Source organism: Sciurus carolinensis, chromosome 4 (genome assembly GCF_902686445.1).
Source record: "Sciurus carolinensis chromosome 4, mSciCar1.2, whole genome shotgun sequence".
NCBI classification, from domain to species: domain Eukaryota; kingdom Metazoa; phylum Chordata; class Mammalia; order Rodentia; family Sciuridae; genus Sciurus; species Sciurus carolinensis.
Window position 1 is genome coordinate 30,970,422 of NC_062216.1, and position 19,002 is coordinate 30,989,423.

The window sequence follows — 19,002 nt, forward strand, 5'->3', positions numbered from 1 at the left end:
GAATCTTTTTAAAATTTTTTTTTAATTTTTAAAATTTATCATTTACTTTATTATGGTTCACTATATGCCAGGTTCAGGAATACAGTACAAAATCAAATATAGTCCCCACCATGCTCAAGATCTAAAGTGAGAAGTAAATGAGTAAATAGATAATAAAGATGCTGTAGTGAATGTGCTGTGGACAGGTATGGATACACTAATGGCAGTGGAGGTATAGTGCAGTAAATAGAAAAATCTACCTGGGAAGGACAAGGAAATCTTTCTGAAAGAGGTAAAATTAGAGTTTCTTGTCGAAGGAAGTAGGAATTCATCAAAGATCGGGAAGGAGAAGGATTTCCTGGAAGAGAACACAGCACATGGGCAAGTGCACAGAGGAGACACTGCATTTGGAGAGCTGTGCGTAGGTGGAGAGGATATTTTGTTCCTTAAAAAAGATATATTTGGGTCTTAACAACCACCTAGTTTGCAAATGTTCTGATTATTGGTTGCCAGTTAATGAGAATTTAGTGCTGTTTGCAAGCAAAATCTTGTGTGTGTGGTTTTTTGTTTTTGTTTTTTTACTTTTTTATTTGTTCTTTTTTGTTAGAATGTGTTTGGGCATATTATACATACATGAAGTATAACTTCCCATTCTTGTGGTTGTACATGTCATAGAGTTACATTGGTTGTGTATTCATATAGGAACATAGAATGCAAGCCAAATCTTAATACCAGGCCTGACCTGCAGAGATACTTGAAGGGATGGAGCAATTGGAGGGTGCAAAAGAAATGAAGGCAACCTGTGATGGCTTAGTCTTAATGCAGTAAGCTTGCTTTGGGAAGAAAGTTTAATTGCATAGTTGTCATCTTTAGAACATAGTTGAAAAGAGCCATGTGACCAAATGAATACTGGGATAATTCACAAAATAAATGGAAAAACTGTACTAACCAGAGCCTCAGGGACAGGAAACCATGAAGATGACCTTGCCCAGTCTCTACATAGGTAGAAGTAAAAAGAGGACATACTGCTTCCTGCTTAAGCCTCTTAACTCCATCCTCAGGATAACAAGCTTTTGTTTTGTTTTGTTTTGTGATTTCAGCAGAAGAAATACATTCTGGAGACCTCCCAGGAAGTGTTGGTGTTGTAAGAGTAAGAATTCAGAGTAGAAGGAATGAAACAGCAAGTGATTCCATTGAAATAGAAGTTGAATAGCAGCTTGGAAGTTCTTTTTATATAAACCTTTAAATGCTACTTTGTTTTGCATAACTTTCTTTTATTAGCTTTTATATTGGCCTTTTTAAAAAATCTGTTTTGTTTGGACAAAGAAAAATCAGTTGCTTCCCATGCTAGTATCTTGTCTTACTTGAGACGTGCAAAGATATCTGCAAGATACTGTCATGCTCCACTTGTACTTTATGCCCCTACCATTCATCACTTTGGAGAAATCTGAGATAACAGTTGAACTTAATAATATTTGCAAAGCACAAAGAGGCAGAAAGGTCCAGTAGAGATCCTTGTGATACCTTAACTTGCCTTAGTAATCAGAAGAAGAAAAGGAGCTCATGAAAGAGGTGGAAGAATCAATGCTATAGCAACCAAGTGGGGAAGTGCTTGAGAGAGTTATTCAACTGAGTTAGAGAGGATGGGACCCTCTCTAAGTCATTTGATTTGACAGCTGGAAAATTAAAATGGTCTTGAAAAAAATGGTATCTTTGGAATATAGTGGTAGATCTTTTTTAAGAAAATCCTGTTCGTGTGTGTGTGTGTGTGTGTGTGTGTAATATGAGACAATGATAAGTAATGATCACTGCTCTTAAGAAATACCAGCCACAGTAGAGGATAGATAATAATAAGGAAAGTCCATTCTAGATGGGGTGAGCAGATTAAGTCTCTGAGGAAGAGATTGTTGAAAAGATCTGATGACTTGTAAAGATATGGGGATAGGAGAGAAGTTTTCAAAGAAGTTAGCCTAGAAAGCGAGAAACCTCTGACTTTTTCAAGGAAGAGAAAGAAGGCAAGGGTGATTGACCAAAGCAGAAGAAATGAGACACAGACCAGAGAGTACGCATAGCTGCTTGGGCATGGAAGGAAATTTGCATTTCATTTTGAGTATAACATGAAGTCTTTGGAAGGTTTTGAACAGGCATGAAATAACTCATTTAAATTTTAGAAGATCACTGGCTAACTTGAAATGTTATCGACTCTGAGTGAGCTAGGAAACCATTGGAAGGCTTCAAGCAAAGAAGTGATATGAACTGACTTATGTTCTATGGGAATCACTTAAGCTGTTCCAAAAAACTGACTGCTGTGTTATTAGAATGAAGCAGCAGCATCAGGAGCTTTCGACATCAGTGTAGGTGGTGAATGAAGCCTGGCAAAAAGTGGTTGTATTTAACTTTTTTGGAATTTGAAGAAGCCTTGAATCTTACACAGTTTAGGGGGACTACTCTATGAAAATGAATAAAAAATTATGAATAGAATTAGGCCCAGGACTAAGGATGTAGCTCAGTGGTAGAGCACTTGCCTAGCATACATAAGACCCAACTTTATTCCCCAGCACAGGAAAAAGAACAAACCAACCAACCTAGGTCCAAGGAGTCACAATAGATTATAATTTTTAAGTGCCAGAAACATCAGAAAAATGAGTATTATTCATTCACTGCCTGACTCAGCATGTTATTGCCTTCTATGTTTGGGCTATAGACTCCTTGATTGCTCTGTCACATGACCACCAATAATAATATTGCATTTTTATTATCAATGAATTAGAAAACTGTCTTTCATCCCACAGTTGGCAATTGACAATAATTCATCTCTAATGTTTCTTGTAATATTTTCCTCAAGCACTGTTTCTTTCCTGCAAGGAAGCTTTGAAGCTGTGGTTCCCAAACTATAAGGAACACTAGAATCTCCTCGAGCTTGTCAAAATACAGATACTGGGCCATCCCCAGAGTTTCTGGAGGTCTGGAGAGGGGCCTGAAAATCAGCATGTCCAACTTGCCATGTGATGCCATTGCTGCTGGCCTAAGGACCTTACTTTGAGAACCTCAGTCTTTTTTTTTCCTCCCTCTACTGCCTCAGATTTCCCTCTCTACCCTGCTGTTTTGGGGTTAAGAGTAGGGCATTGGAGTGGTATATGGGTTAAGGGACCTTGCAGACTGGGTGATGATGGCCCTTCAGCAAGGAGTGAAGAAGCATTTCTTGTTCCGATCATGGTACTCAAGGATAAAGACAGAATCTACCTGCTTCTTGATGTGACCAGGGCACATTGTCCCTGGATAATGAACATTCATGAGGTGACACTGGCAGCCCATAAGCCTCACCTAGAACCCCAGGATCACCACCACTGATAGCATCTTGGCCTCCAGCATGCAATTGGAGTTGCTGGTTCCATTCTCCCTGTCCCCCACTCTGGTCTGTAGAAAACAACCCACCACGCCATGAAAGAATAAGCTTCATTACCTTTATGGTAAACTTGACTCTGTGGTAGACTGTAGGATTTGCTGACAGGTTGAACATGGGATGTAAATGAAAGTATTGAGGATGACGTCTAGGCTTTGGACCTGATCAATTAGGGCATGCTTATGACATTTACTGAGAGACAAAGTAGAGTTGCAGATTGGGGGATCATGAATTTTATTTGTACTAGTTTTTTGTGGCTGCTATGCCAGATTACTGCAGATTTAGTGAATTAAAGTAACAGAAATTTATTTGCTCGAGCTCTACATGCCAGAAGCTCAATCAACAGCAGCAGCATTGGATCAGTAATAAGGTGTGTGCAGGGCTGTGCTTACTCTAAAGATTCAAGAGAAGAATTGACCTCTTGGTGGTTGCCCAAGGTCCTTGACTTTGGTTGCAACCAGGACATTTTCTGCCTATTTTTATAGTACCATCTCTCCTGTGTAAATCAAATCATCTCCCTCTGCCTCTCATAAGAATATTTATGAATGGATTAAGGAACCATCCAGATAATCTCCCTAGGTCAAGATCCTTAATTGCATCTGCAGAGGCTCTTTTTACAAAGTAACAATTTATAGTTTACTGGGATTATGACCTCATACCATTAAGAGGCCATTATTCAGCCTACTGCCACATGTAAGTTTGAGAGTCCTGCTAGATATCCAAGTAGAGATTGGAATGAATTTAATAGTGGCTGTTTAAGAAATGGGGCAGTATAGGCAAGAATACTTCCAAAGCCTCTGTATGAAAAAGGTGAAAATAATGAAAAGTTGAGAGCACATTGAAAATCTGAAGGGCATTAAAGTCGTGTTTATTTAATTATGAACAAATATTCAGCATACTGTCTTCCAGTGTAAATTAGTAGAGGGCAGGAATAAGGTCAAGTAAGCAAATTCTGTAGAAGGTCTGGTGTTCCATAGGAATAAGAAATTCTAAATGCATTAAAAGTCAAGGTAAGTAAAGATAAAAGAATCATAATGAGATGTATCTTACTTTCAGATTTTCTCATGCTATTTATTATTTTATCAGACAAGCCTGAATTTAAAAACTAGTATAATTGTATGTAAGGAGAAAAATGTTACAGAAGTCAAGGTCACATTGGAAAGTCAAAGAACTCATGTTCTGAAATGTAAGATACATAGCCTTTACCTGGAAGAGAGTTTTCAATATTAATGCTTGGAATAATGAGAAAAATCCATGATACTGCTGTGGTTGCTTAACCACATGATGTGCTCTATAGACCTACACCTGTGTATTTGAGAGTCAGACTGTATCAGAGCTGTAGGAAGGCATTTTGTATAACAATAAATGGTCAAGGAAAAATTCCAGGTAGAAAATCATTATTTACTTTTGTGTTCAAAAAAATCAGGGTTGGTTTTATTGCTTGTGTACTAACCAATAGTAATTCAGAAGATATAAAGTAGTTTTATATGAAGAAAAATAATACAAAGAAAAATATTTTTTTTATTATTATTGATCAACTAACCCACATATTGCTTAGCAAATACCATAAATTCTAGACTTTCTAGAATTTTTGGAGTACATGAGGTAATGTAAAATCTCTCAATGTTTAGTGCTCTAATTTCTGCATGATGTTTGTTTTTCTGATTTAGTTGAGTAACATTTTAGTTTTGCTTTGAAAAGTATTAGAATATTTGTGAAATACTTCCTACTGGTTCAAAAAAATAGCTCTTTGGCTCTAAATAAAAACTTTTATTTCTGACTTAAATGGCAATCAGCAGGGCTCAAGATGTAGTTATGACATCTAACTCTCAGTTATGACTTCTAAGCAATGTAAGAAGCATTGGGACATTAATACTTTTGTAATTGATTCTAAAATACCCAGAATGTATAAGAATAAGGCAATGATCATGTTAATAATTAATTTTTAAATTTTTTCTAGCAAACTACCAATTAGAAATACTGTAGTCAGTTGGACATCTAACAGGAGGGATCATCTTATTGACTTGGTGGCTCAGAAGTCTGAAGAGCAATGGACATGTTTGGTCTGCACACTAATAAATAAGCCCTCTGCTAAGACATGTGATGCTTGCTTGACCTCAAGGCCTATTGGTAAGACTGAATTTTGATTTTGAGTTCATTGCATTTCCAAAAGGATCATTTATACAAAGTTAGGTACATATCTTGCTTTATTCTTGATATTCTATCACTAAGTGAAATGCTTTCATTCTCAAAGACTTAAAGGAATTGCCATCCTTTGCCTGTAAACCATGCCAATATTCTGTTGAATATTTTTTATAGGGAGGGAAAACATGCTTGTGCTAAAACAGTATGTGCCTTTGTATCTCAAAAAACTGAGATGATCACATCTGTTCTCTACTGTTTCTAATGAATTATTCAATAAAGCTTTGTTTTATGCAGATTTCAGCAACTTTCGAGTTTGTTATTCAGTCCAAGTGTTTCATAAATTGAAAGGGAGGATTTCTGTAAGAATATCTTTGCAGGTGGAATAGAAAAATGCTGAATTTTTTCTCTTCTTTATCCTTCCTACCCTTGTTATTAAAATCTTTACCCAGACAATTGTACTGATTTCATTGAAATCCTTCAAAATAACTCTTTATAGCTCACAATTTCATGCGTTCAGAGAATGTAAAACCTCAGAGGAAACCTGTGATTAAGAACCATCTCATTGATGCAGCTTCTATTGTGTTCGCAAAGTGTTCTTTCTTTCTTTCAATTAGAGATGAGAAAGTTCATTCTTGACTTACAGACCTCTACATTGTGTTAGCTGTCATATTGTGTTTTGTTCCCTGGGCCTGCGAGTTGGGCATCACCCCTTGCACAGCTTTGCTAATAGCTGAAGGGACTGCACCTCCTATTTCCATCCCTTCTTCTTCAGTATCATTCAGAGAGCAACCTCAGAAATCTAGTCTTAGATATAGTACAAATTCCAAAATCCCAGAATATTTTGTCGAGATGTTTTATTTGGTAAATATTAAGTCTGCATGATTCATCTTTACTTCTTCTAAATATGCCATTTGCATGGCTTTGTCATTTACAGGAACATTACTGGTAGTCCATACAGAGGACTAACTGTTGACCTAAAGCTTTGTGAGACATCTTCTCTTAATTACTACTGCTTTAATGCTTTGCCTAATATTAACAAAACTGAAGCTGTATAATATGTAAAGCTTAAATATAATATACTGCAAATAGAAATCTTCGTTAAACCCATCTTTGTGTCCCTATAGGTTGTTAACATTTTGCATTTTAAATAAAACTTTACTTCCTAACCAGCAAAAGATTAATTATAACTTGCTCAAGTTAACTTTGCATTATTAGTTCTACATATTAGTTCACTGTAATAAAGTGAACTAAATTTTCTAGTCAAATAAAAAAGACGTTGCAAATAGTCAATATATTATATTTTTTAGGAATATTGCAGAATTACTTATCTCTCCTTTCAGATTCATTGCTCAAGAATGAAGAAAATACTATTGCCTTTAGCAACCTAATGAAGTATCCTTGTAATAGCTTTGGGAACACACATACAGAAGTAAAGATCAACAGGAAAACTGTATTTGGAACTACAACCCTTGTCTTAACTGATTTTAGCAGTAAATCCAGTACTTTGGAAAGAACAAAAAGCCAGAACCAGATACTGGATGGGGAATTTCAAAACTGTCTTCCTTCAAACATTTGTCTTAGTGATACACAGCACCCCTCCAAGGAGAGAACAAACTATATAACTCAACTATCTAACAAAGTAAACATATCACCTTTGGTCTGCTCTCAGTCTGAATTATTTAGTCCAGCACATAAAAAATTGAAAACAACCCACCACTCAGAACCTGATCTCAAAAGTTGCAACCTTGGATTTTCTAACAGGTATGATGCTTCTAACCTTGGTCTTTAAGATATTTGAATTCAGCTTTGTTTAAGATATTTTTAAGATCTTTGAGGTACTTGTACTACATTAAGTTTTAAGAAGGCAGAAAAATCATCCATTGCTAAGAAAGTCGAACTGATTCTTGTAACATAAATCAAACACTGCAAAATCATTGTAGTAATTTACCTCCTTTCTCTTCTCTAGTTTATAATGCCAGAGGAGGAAAGGAAATATACAAATTTCCTACACCTATAAAAAGTTGAGGTTTTTGTACTATAACCATGTATATGCTCAATACAGAATATTTGAAAAATATTGAAAGTATAAAGAAAAATATTAAATTGCCCATAATCAGACCAGTTACCAATAACCTTTAGCATTTTTTTATGTAGAATACTCCTCAAGTTACAGTGGGTTACATCCTGCTAAACCCAGCATATGTCGAAAATGTCTTAAGTCAAAAATGCAGTTAATTTACCTGCTAAAACATCAGTCATAGCCTAGTAGCATAGGACACTGAGTACTGGTTGTTTCCCCTTGTGGTTATGTAACTGACCAGGAGCTCTGGCTCACTGCTGATGTCCAGCATCAAAAGAAATTATTGTGCTACATTTCACCAACCCAGGAAAAGATCAAAATTCAAAATTTGAAGTATAGCTTCTCCTGATTGCCCATTGCTTTCACACCACAGTAAAGTTGAAAAAGTCTAAGTAGAACCATCATAAATTGAAGACCATCCAAATTTCCCTCCAGTGAAAAATAGTTCTGGAAGAGAAACTTTTGTAAAAGTTTAGTAAGTGGTCTCTATTTAAAAAAAAAAGAAATCTAAGATACCTTTAGTGATGTTTCTGTTAAAGAATGTAGTTGTTTCTCACTCATCCATGTGGGGTGGCATTCTCTATTTCAACCAAGAAGTGTTCATACTGGTTTTGTATCTGAAACGGAAGTTGTAATTCCAATTTATAAATACCTGATTAGATGTGTTTTATGAAACTTCCAGCTTCATTCCAGAAAACTTCAATTGCTGTTAACCAAGATGCAGACATTTGAATAAATAGTGTCATCTCTTCCCTCAATAATGGCAGCTCCTTAATATTGGGCCAGTTTTCTGTTGGCCCTCCTTCCCCTACCTCATTTCCTCCCTTTATCTGGGCTTCCTAAACACCATGATATGATAATATACCTCCATCAGAAATAGAGATTTTCCCAAAATTTTGCTTTCCAAACTGCTTTTTGACCAAAAAAGAAGCCATATATCCAGAATTTTAAAATAAAGAATATAACTTATAAATGCAGGATCTTCTTCCTAGGCAACAGGAGACAGTTATTTTGAGTGGAATCTTTAATTTCTGGTGGAATTCTGATTGCTAGCTTTTCCTAAGATTGTTGTGCTTTGGCTGATAGGAAGATTTCTTCCTCTGGGCAGTGGATAAGTGACACTCCTAGACCAAACTCTGGGAATTCTCAAAGCTTATTTCATAACAGTTCTGAGACAACTTTTACTCAGTGCATGCATTCAGTTCAAATTTCCTATTATAACTTTATCACTTAATCCAGATGATTTATTCTTGACTTATTTTTCAGAATACTTCATTCATAATCTCTTATGATAACTGATTTAACTTCTGTCACCATGATACTCACATTTGAATTCAGCTATAGTGGCCAAATTTTTAACTGGCTGGGTAAATAGAAAATCTTTTCACTTTATTAGTGCCTCATGATGGAAATATGGAGCAATTAGTTAAGAATGTCTGAATTGGGAAGCTATCCTGTAGGAGAAAATCATTTTTGAACAGCTTTTCTGTTCTGACTTAAGTGGAAAGAAGTAGAAGTGATCATCTTAAAATATTGTGTCATTTGTTGTACCCAGATGAAATATCTTGGCATATTTTTATTTCCTTAGTGCTTTTTTAAAAATCTCAGACAATTTAGTTAATGAATCAGGGATAAAAAAAAAAAAAAACATTAATGTAACCTTAAATTTAAGTGATTTCTTCATAAGCCATTAGTAATAGAATTATGAGATTAATCACAGTGCACAGCATTACTTAGAAATGCTGCAGCCTTGTGAATGTATTGAATATAAGAACACCAAGACTGAGACTCCACAATCAATCAAGATCAACTAGCAGAATAAATGTCAAGTGATGAAATAAATTCACCCAGAAGCCCTTCTGCACCCAGCTACTTTACAAGGAATAAATTGCAAATTACTGTCATTTATTTCATTTTTCTCCTTGTCTGGCAGCTACGGTATTCATCTTGTGGACAAGACACCTAGCAGAAGCCCACAACATAATACTATTAAAGCAGGTGGTCCACCCAGAATTTATAGCAAGTTAATTTTTTCGTTAATAATTACAGGGTAATTCATTTGACTTTTGTTCTTTTAATTACTGATCTCATCACTGTACTATACATGCCATGTTGATGAGGCATATTTTTGGATCGATCTTTAAACACACTTGAATGTTTTCCAGCTACTGAATTATAAATTAGATAATTGAACCAATTTTTAAGCAGTTAAGAATAACTGCTAGAAACAGTTTTAAATGTTTGATTCAATTATTATAAATAGAAAGCAAAACACATTGATACATTTCCAGAGATGGCATGTGTTGTAGGTTAAAATTTTTACTGAGTCAATGCAAAGGATCATGTAGAAGAGTGAAATGACACTATCAAAATCATTAGCATTTTCTCATTGCCATCAGTGGTGTGGAAGGTCTGCCTCTATTCACTGGTGCCGTAGCACTGACACGTGGTTCTAGATTCCAGGTCACCCCTTGAAGTTTCCCCTCCCTAAGGATTGCAGAATCAACTGGACCATTCAGGATAAGTTGTTTATTTATCTTCTGATTGTTTTAATCCTTGAAATAATCTCAGACGACCAAATCTACATTCATTTGCACTGATTTATCCAAAACTTTCAGATAGCATCTTTATTATAATGAACTAAGGATTTTTTTAAAATTAATGTAACCTTATATCTAAATGAATTTTATATTCAGCAAATGAATTTTAACAGAATTGAGTAATTTCAACAGAGACCACAAGACCCACAAGCCTAAAATGTGTTACTTTAAAAGGTTTGCCAACTCCTGATCTATTATGCCATTTAGAAGTCCATTTTCAAAATGATTGACCTGTTCATCAAAATCAACTATTCTCTATGCTAAACTTACCTATGAATATGCTTAGCTACATTTTAGAAAGTTTTAAAATAATGCTTGAAGCAAAGAGGAACCAAGATGTCCTCAATTAAGTAGGATATTTAATTATCCTGAATAATGTTTTCTATCGTAAAATTAAGATTAGCTGCACATATTTAGAGCCCATGTGATTGTGATCACAGGTGGCTTCCGGGATCTTGGTTTCATTAACTCCAGTGCTTGAAACTTAATGTGCATATGAATCGCCTGGGAAACTTGGTAACATGCAGATACTAATTCCATAGGATTCTGGAGTAGGAGCAGTTAATTCTGTATATCTAAGGAGCTCCAGGTGAGTCTGATATTTCTGGGCAGTGAAACACACTCTTGAGGACCAAGGTTAGGATACATATGACTAGCTTTTCCTTTAACTTGATACCAAGGAGGAAACAAAATTGAAGACAGATGTGAACCAGAGGGAAGACATTGATGCCCCTCTTACCTCATTCCTGCCTTTTACTTTGCCCCGCTCCTCAGAAAAGCCTCAAGGGTAAACAATCAGCCTGTCCTTGGGTATGTTGAAGCAAGTAGATTAGAAAATATTTAATTAATTGTTATCAAAGATGTCCACCTTTAAAATTATATATAAAACTATGTTTTATGTGTACATAGTTTAATAAGGATCATTTCACTTATTGCCAGTAATCTTAATCATTTGTCTTTAAATTTAAAAAGAACACTTTATGAAATCACTTAATTTTTAAATCTCTTGACTTCTCATACAACTATCAAGATATTCACCCTCTCTCCATGTTGAAGTTTGAATAGCACCTCTTTTGGCGGCATTTTGTCAAATGGAGGGTTGTGGAAAAGAAAAGCTTATTGCTTCTTAGCTGTGTTTATTTCTTTCAGTACTGGGGATTGAATTCAGCTTTGGTATTTCTAATTTGACATTACTCATCTCAAATATAAACCACCACCCCACCCGGGAATATATGCCAGCAAAATAGTGACTGGTCGAATAATTATAAGAATTCCTTAGAATTGCCCAGTTACCTTCAGTTTACAAATGACTGCCACAAGAACATCTTCAAAAACTGCCCTCAGAATGTCTAAGTCTATCCCAACAAATTGAAGCATTTGTTTTAAAAATGAGTTTAAACAAATTTTATCACAAATAAAAGATCATATTCTTTGAACATTTCAATTAGGATGCCTTCAGGCACTATTATAGAAACAGGTATCTGAAAAATGCAGTTTAAGGAAACAAGTAAAAACACCTATCTGATTTTTTAATTTTTTAAAATTTAAGAATAATTTTTTTTCTTTAGAAATTTTACCCCAAATAAGAAAGAATTCACTGTTTATCCTTTAAAAGTTAAAAACATAGATGTATAAAGGGGAAAGACGTTTGGTTTTATTTTTTTGGTTATTTGTTTTGTTTTGGGTGCTGAGATTAAACCTCAGGCTTTGCATGTGCTAAGCACCTACTGTACTGCTGAGCTATACCCCAACCCCCGGTTTTAATCAATGTGAACACTTTCTTTTCAACTGGCTTATTAAAAGTCTATTATAAAGGCATGATTTAAAATATGCAAAACAGAAAATTAAAAATAGCGAAGCTCTTTTTCAGAGAGAAAATTCTGCTTATACAGCTAGAGTACAAGGTCAACTCCTCAGCTTTGTTCAACGAATACAGGAATGACCTCCAAATACTCTTGATTCTAATTGTGGGGGAGATAAAGCTTCCCTACTAGCTTCACAAAATACACATTTCTGCTCTTCTAGGCAGCCTGTTTCTTGCTAGAATATGATTGCAACTATTATAGTAGCCTTGATCAAAGAAAAGCATAGAAAATTGTCTTTAAAGTGGACAGTAGAAAGAGTGTCTCTTTGGCCTTGTCAGAGCCATTGATGAGAGTTGCTACCAATGAGAAAATAATTAGAGAAGATTGTGACTCTGCTTGCTTTATGGGTCGAGGGCCAGCTAGACCTGAGAATATTTTACAGGAAATAAAAGTGTCTACACTGAATACTGGGTAAAAGAAGAACTGAATATCAGAACTAGAACTTAACAATTTGATGTAATGGATTCACAACAATTCAGCTGTCTTTATTCAGAAATTTAAGTTCTGTGCTTCAGGTATATAGGTAGCTTGAGAAGTGAATTAGATTACCTTGGAAAACAATTAAAAAGGCAGTAGTTTGTGCAATTACCTAAAGTTCATGTTGGCCTATTTTTTGATATAGTTTCTTCATATAAGCAGAGTTCAAACAGGTACAGGTGGCGTGTGAATGATCCCCTTAGCACTATTTTTCTGTGGTTATTTCATGACCTGTTGTTACAGTGTACACCAAACGAATATGACGGCTGGTTCTTGTACCTTAAATGCTGGTGGCCCTCGATGCAGTAAACACAACCGCCACTGTGTTCTCCGAGTTGTGAGGAAGGATGGCCCAAACAAGGGAAGACAGTTTTATGCTTGTCCTCTGCCTGGAGAAGCACAATGTGGATTTTTTGAAGTAGGTATAAGATTTATCAAGCTTACTATGGTGTCACTGAATTTTAGTTATTAAAATGTAACAAATAGTGATGCTCTTTCAGTTTTATATTTTAGCCACAATAGTAGTCAGTCTAAAACTCAAACGTTGAATAATTTAAAATTTGAAAAGGTTCAGCAAAATAATAATAGTGAACTAATAGCTATTAGACTACCAGAGTGTATCATATTTATAATCATAAATGTAAAAAGAATATAAAACTGTTGCCCTTGGTTCACAAAGATGGAAAGGTATTGACTAACAAGTACTGGTAGTACTCATGTGGTTAATAATCCAAGATAAGAATTTACTCTTCCTAACTTCAGTGCTCTATGAAAACCTTTGGTTTCATCGGGTAGAGGTACATGAGAAAGACAGTGTACATGCCTTAAATTTACAATAACCCTAGTGAATCCTGCTACACAAGTTTGACCAAGTGGGGCAGGGAAGAAAGATGATGACACTAAAGTAATTTCACTATATTCTTTATGACTTTCCAGTCTATGAGTCTGTCCCTGAAAATGAATCTGAGGTAGGAGACAATAATCTGGAGTCCATCAGTCAGTCTCACGTTCTGCATTCCTCTCAGTATGAGAATCACAGGCAGAGTGTGAATCTAAAATTTAAAAGCACACACTTTTCCAAACTACACTTTATCTGATATATAACTGAAAAATGAAAATACTGACCTATTTCAGTGCTGGAGCAAAAATGCTCTAGTTAGCCTTATTGAGAGATAAATATCTGTCTTCAGTGTGATTCTTCTTAAGAATTTCCCAGGGAAAATTTGATAGTAATTTTACACCTCTGAATAAGACGTGACTCTATCCTTCTAAATCTTTCCTCAAGAAACTTTTATAGATATAATGGAAAAAATTATTAGCAATAAATAATAATATTATTAGCAGTAATATAAGACTTCTTCATGCCTCTCTTGAGGCTCAAATAAGAATAATACAATGGAATCTCCTTAATTTGGTCTATATATGTTCCTACTGGAGTCACTTCCTAAGAGACTAAGGAAGTTTAGCATTAGTGTTATGAAAAATATTTGATCTTGTAATTTAAACTTAAACTATAGAGAAAACACTGGTGATTACTTTTATTACAAGATTCTGACAGTTTTCAGTTATTAATAAAGGGAAGGAATTTCTATATCTTCAGATATTTAGAAACCTTAAGCTCAAAATTAAGACATTTTCTGTGTGATTCAAACACGTGTAAGAGTTGCTTCTTACAGAATATAAACTTTATTTAAAGGCAACAAGTAATGGTTTATGTCTGTTTTACAATCAACTTAATATCAATAGGAGTGAAGCCAATATGACACCAATCAAATGCGTCTCGGCTTAGTCTGTACATCACAGTAACTTCCAAGTTTACACTCATTGTTTTTTGTTTTCGTTGTTCCCCTAGTGGGCAGATTTGTCCTTCCCATTCTGCGACCATGGCAGGCGCTCCATCATGAGAACAGTGTTGAAGATTGGACCTAATAATGGAAAGAATTTTTTTGTGTGTCCTTTTGAGAAAGAAAAACAGTGCAATTTTTCCAGTGGGCAGAAAATGGACCAGGAATAAAAATTATTCCAGGATGCTAATATTTTCTCTTTCTGTAGAATGTCTGGCACTTCATCCTTTCAAACTTTTTATAATGTATACACCCCTTTGTTTAATAAGAAAGCTTGTAAAATACCTCATGTAACCTAAGTATGCAGTATTTGAGACGAGGTCTTTTTTTTTTTTAATGTGTTATCCTGTGGTATTTTTTTCCCTTTTATCTTAATGAATGTACTCATTTCATCAGATGGGCAGTATATTCCATTTATAATGTATATTTAATGCATGTAATAATTACAATAAAGTTATCTTCAGTAGTCTGTTGGTCTCTTGTAACTTCTTTGAAGAAAGCTTTATTTTTTAGGATAGGACTATACAGCACAATGAAATAATAAGATATCATGTAATGAATACTTTTCTCAGGAACTACCGTATGTATTAAAATGATTAGAAGAATTTTTTTAAACAAAATTTTAAAATTTGACATCCTCTTTATGAAAAAGAACATTTTATTCTGTTCAACAAACATTAAGTTCCTCTTAGATGCAAGGGAAATGCCAAACCCTTGTATAACTTCAGGTGTGTTTTCATGGAAATTTATTAGATTAAAAAATTAGCATTTAAGAGCAGAAGTTGCTTGTATATGTTTAAAAGACAAGTTGATTTATATTTTTCTAATGTTCCTTTTGAAACTTATTACCTAAATTATAGAATTAAGTCAATTTCAATAATTAATATATTGCTATACAGTTGTGGATCTGAAGTGTCCCCCACAGGTTCATGTGTTAAAGGCTTTGTTGCCTGCCATTGGTGCTATTGAGAGGTGGTAGGACCTTCACAACAAGGGGCTCGGTGGTAGGAAGTTAGGCCATGAGACATAGCTTTGAAAGGAATACTGGGACCCTGGCCCCTTCCTTCCTCTCTTCCCTTCCTTCTGCCATAAGGTGAGCAGCTTTGCTCCACCATGAGCTCCCCTCCATGATATACTGCCTTGCCACTGACTCAAAAACATTGGAACCAACAGAAACACCATAGACTGAAACCCATGAAACAGTGAGCAAAAATAAAACTTTTGTCCTTTAAAGTTAATAGGGATTACCATAATTGGCTCTCACAGTGTGAAAGAGACATTGGGCTAACTCTGAGTACAGCATGAGCAAGTGGAAATTTATAACCACAGAGCAGTGCTGGAAATAGTGGATGGAAAATAGTACTAAGAAGAAACATCAAGGATAAGGATTCCTGCTAAAACAGTTTAAGGATAATGATGTTTGTTTCATCCCACCATTTTTCATACCCCCCTCATTCCCTCTACGTAATCTAAAGTTCCTCCAGACATCATTACCCTATGTACATGTATGATTACACGAATAGTATGAATCTACATCATGCACAACCATAGAAATGAAAAGACGTACCCCATTTGTGTACAATGAATCAAAATGCAGTCTGTAAAAATAAAAAATAATTTTAAAAAATGTTAATTCTGAAAAATAAAAACCATTTAAGGAGATTCTTAATGAAGTCAGGGCAGAGTGGTCAAACCGGGTCAGGGGATGTGGAGTAAGAAACATGGTAGAGTATAGGGAAGCTGATCAGATACAAAGGATAAAAAAGTTCTTGCTAAACTACAGAGCTTTTTTGCTGAAAAATGCAATGTACAGTTGGGCCTATGAGAAGATTCAGAAACCTGACTAAACTTTGGCCAAGCAAAGAATCTCTGTCATAGGTTACCAATATTAGCAAAAGATTTTTCATTGGATATCTTTGCAGCACTTTATATCTTTTTTGTGGTTTATACCATAGTCTACCAGTGGTTGCTCTACTAGTTATTCTATCTATATTTCTTAATGTTATCTTCCTAAAGAAATTATGTATAACTTACTCTTCAAATAATCTTACCAAGTATTATGTCTTACACAGTAGAAACTTGATAAACATTTGTTGACTTCAGTAGTAGATGAAGGTTTAATATGTCAATCTGTTGAATATTTTTAACCTCTTTACCACTATTTGGGCATGAACACACTTAAATGTCTTTGAAAAGAGCATTACTGTTTTATTATGAAAGAGAAAAAAATTGTTCCATATCTAAAAACTTAAATTTTTCTAATAATTTAAATAAAATTCTTGGCATTTATAGAAATTTGCTTACAAATGAACAGGTCAAAATCAAAGCAAAGGTTATGCATTCACTGAAAAGCAAGCTATGAAAATAATGCTGCCTTACATTTTGCTAATAATATGTTTAGATAAATAATTTCTCACAAGGTCATAAATTTGAACCTCTTCATTTGGTACAAAAACAATCCAACTGGTTTAAATAGGTTTTTAAACAGTTGATCTCTATTGAGCACCTACTATGTGAAAAATTCAGTGAAAGTATTGTCGTAAAAAGATCCTACAAATGAATGAAATGATAATGGATAACAGCACTATAAACAAAGCACTAAAGGATGCAGGAACAAAGCATATCTAACCCATAAACTAGAAGAGATTCAGGAAAGACAGCCATTGGAATTTCACCTTGGTGAAGATTTGCATATGCAGAAGGGCATTTCAGGCAGTAGGCACAGCATAAGCAAAGATATCTGAGAGCGGCAGCATGGGCGATGTGTGGGGAATAGCAAACAGTCCTATTTAGCTATATCATAGGGTATGTGAAGGAAAATACCAGGAGATAAATGTGTAAAGAAAGAATCAATTCCCATTTCATGGCTATAAATGGAGTTCCTAAGATGGGCCAGTTCTGTTTTCTGAGGCTATAAAAATAAATAAATCACTCTCTCCCCTTAAGGAACCCATTGGCAGATAAGCAAGTCAATGCACACTGGGACACACACTAAACTAATGATGCAAACACAGGGCCATTTGAACAAATGAAAAGGAAAACTATTCTGCTAGCATTGTGGGAAATGGTATGCATAGTGGTTAATTGCTCAGACCCTGAGATAAGCATTCTGAAGTCAGACTGCTATTTCAAAGACCTTTACAGCCGGCCATTAACCTTTCTTTGACCATATGACCTTGAACTCAATATTTTACAAAGTTTTGTCTATTGTGTTGTTATGGTTTAGATGTGGTGTTCCCCGAAAGCTCACATTTGAGACAATGCAAGAAGGTTTGGAGGAGAAATGATTGGGTTATAGCCTTAACTTAATTAGCAAATAAATCCCTCATGGGATTAACTGAGTGACAACTGAAGGCAGGTGGAGTTTGGCTAGAGGAAGTGATTCTTGGGGGCGTGGTTATAGGGTGTATATGTTTTGTATCTGGAGAGTGAACTCTTTCCCTCACCCTCACCCTCTCCCTCCTCCTCCCCTTACCCCCTCTCTCTTCTCCCTCTCCCTTTCCCTCTCCCTCTCCCTCCTCCTCTCCCTCCCCCTCTCACTCTCTTTTCTGATTATCATGTGAGCTGCTTCCCTCCCTCACACTCTCCCACCATGATGTTCAGCCTCACCTCAAGTCCCAAGGAATGAAGATGGACTGCTATGGACTAAGACCTCATGAACCCTTAAATAAACTTTTCCTTCTCTACAATTGTTCTGATTTGGGTCTTTTAGTCACAGCAGCGAAAAAACTGATTAATACGTGTGCTAAACCTTAGTCATCTCATCTGTTAGACAGTGACAATAATAGTGCAAATTTCACAGAACCATTCTGAGGACCAAGTGTAATATCCATGTAAAGGGTTTATTAAAATCCCTGACAGTTAAACTGTTTGAATTAATTTTATTATCTTTATTAGTGATAGTACAACCACTATGGTCTAGCACAACTCTTTTCATGGAATGTTTTAGTTTTGTAGGGCTTTTTTGTTTGTTTTTTTGTTTTTGTGGTACTATGAATTGAACCCAAGGGCACTCAACCACTGAGCTATGTAGTCAACCCTCTTTATTTTTTACTTCGAGATAGGGTGTCCCTAAGTTGCTGAGGCTGACCTGGAACTTGCAATCTTCCTGCCTTAGCCCCCTGAGTCTCTGTGATTGCAGGCGAGCACCACCATGCCCAGCCCTTATAGAATATTTTGGAAAAAAACGGTCATGATTTAAAAAAGAAAAAAAAAAAAAAAAACTTAGAAGAAGAAATTGAACTTCACTAGAGCAGAACAGGAACAATTGAGGGAAGCAATATGAAAGCATGAAGCATGAGGAAGGACATGTATTTGGGGAACAGAGAGTCTGGAACTTTGAAAAAGAAGTCATTAGGAAGAAGATACTAGAGTTTTATGGTTTCAGTGAGACATCAAATTGAAAACATGGAAAAGAACAGAAAACAAAAAACTAAAAAAAAAAAAAAGTCCTTCATGAAAAATGGAAAGAGCCAAATCTTTAGTGTACTCTAGGCATATATTGCATTTTAGATAGGAGTCATATTTAGGAAACATGAGTATAAATCATCATCAGTTTAAATTATTCTAATTCCAGTCTCGCAGTATTTTTTCATTGCAACTTATGGCT

General features: G+C 35.3%; 1 protein-coding gene across 1 annotated transcript in view; it reads left to right on the forward strand.

The window, feature by feature from the left end:
* Positions 1–14,859, forward strand: part of Neil3 (nei like DNA glycosylase 3) — a 44,110-nt gene extending 29,251 nt beyond the window's left edge. Inside the window, exons 7-10 of the mRNA XM_047550955.1 lie at positions 5,343–5,512; positions 6,868–7,288; positions 12,793–12,967; positions 14,402–14,859. Of these exons, the coding sequence (XP_047406911.1) occupies positions 5,343–5,512; positions 6,868–7,288; positions 12,793–12,967; positions 14,402–14,563 (928 nt within the window). The 3' untranslated portion in view covers positions 14,564–14,859. The remainder of the gene's footprint in view (positions 1–5,342; positions 5,513–6,867; positions 7,289–12,792; positions 12,968–14,401) is intronic.
* Positions 14,860–19,002: the final 4,143 nt, after the last annotated feature.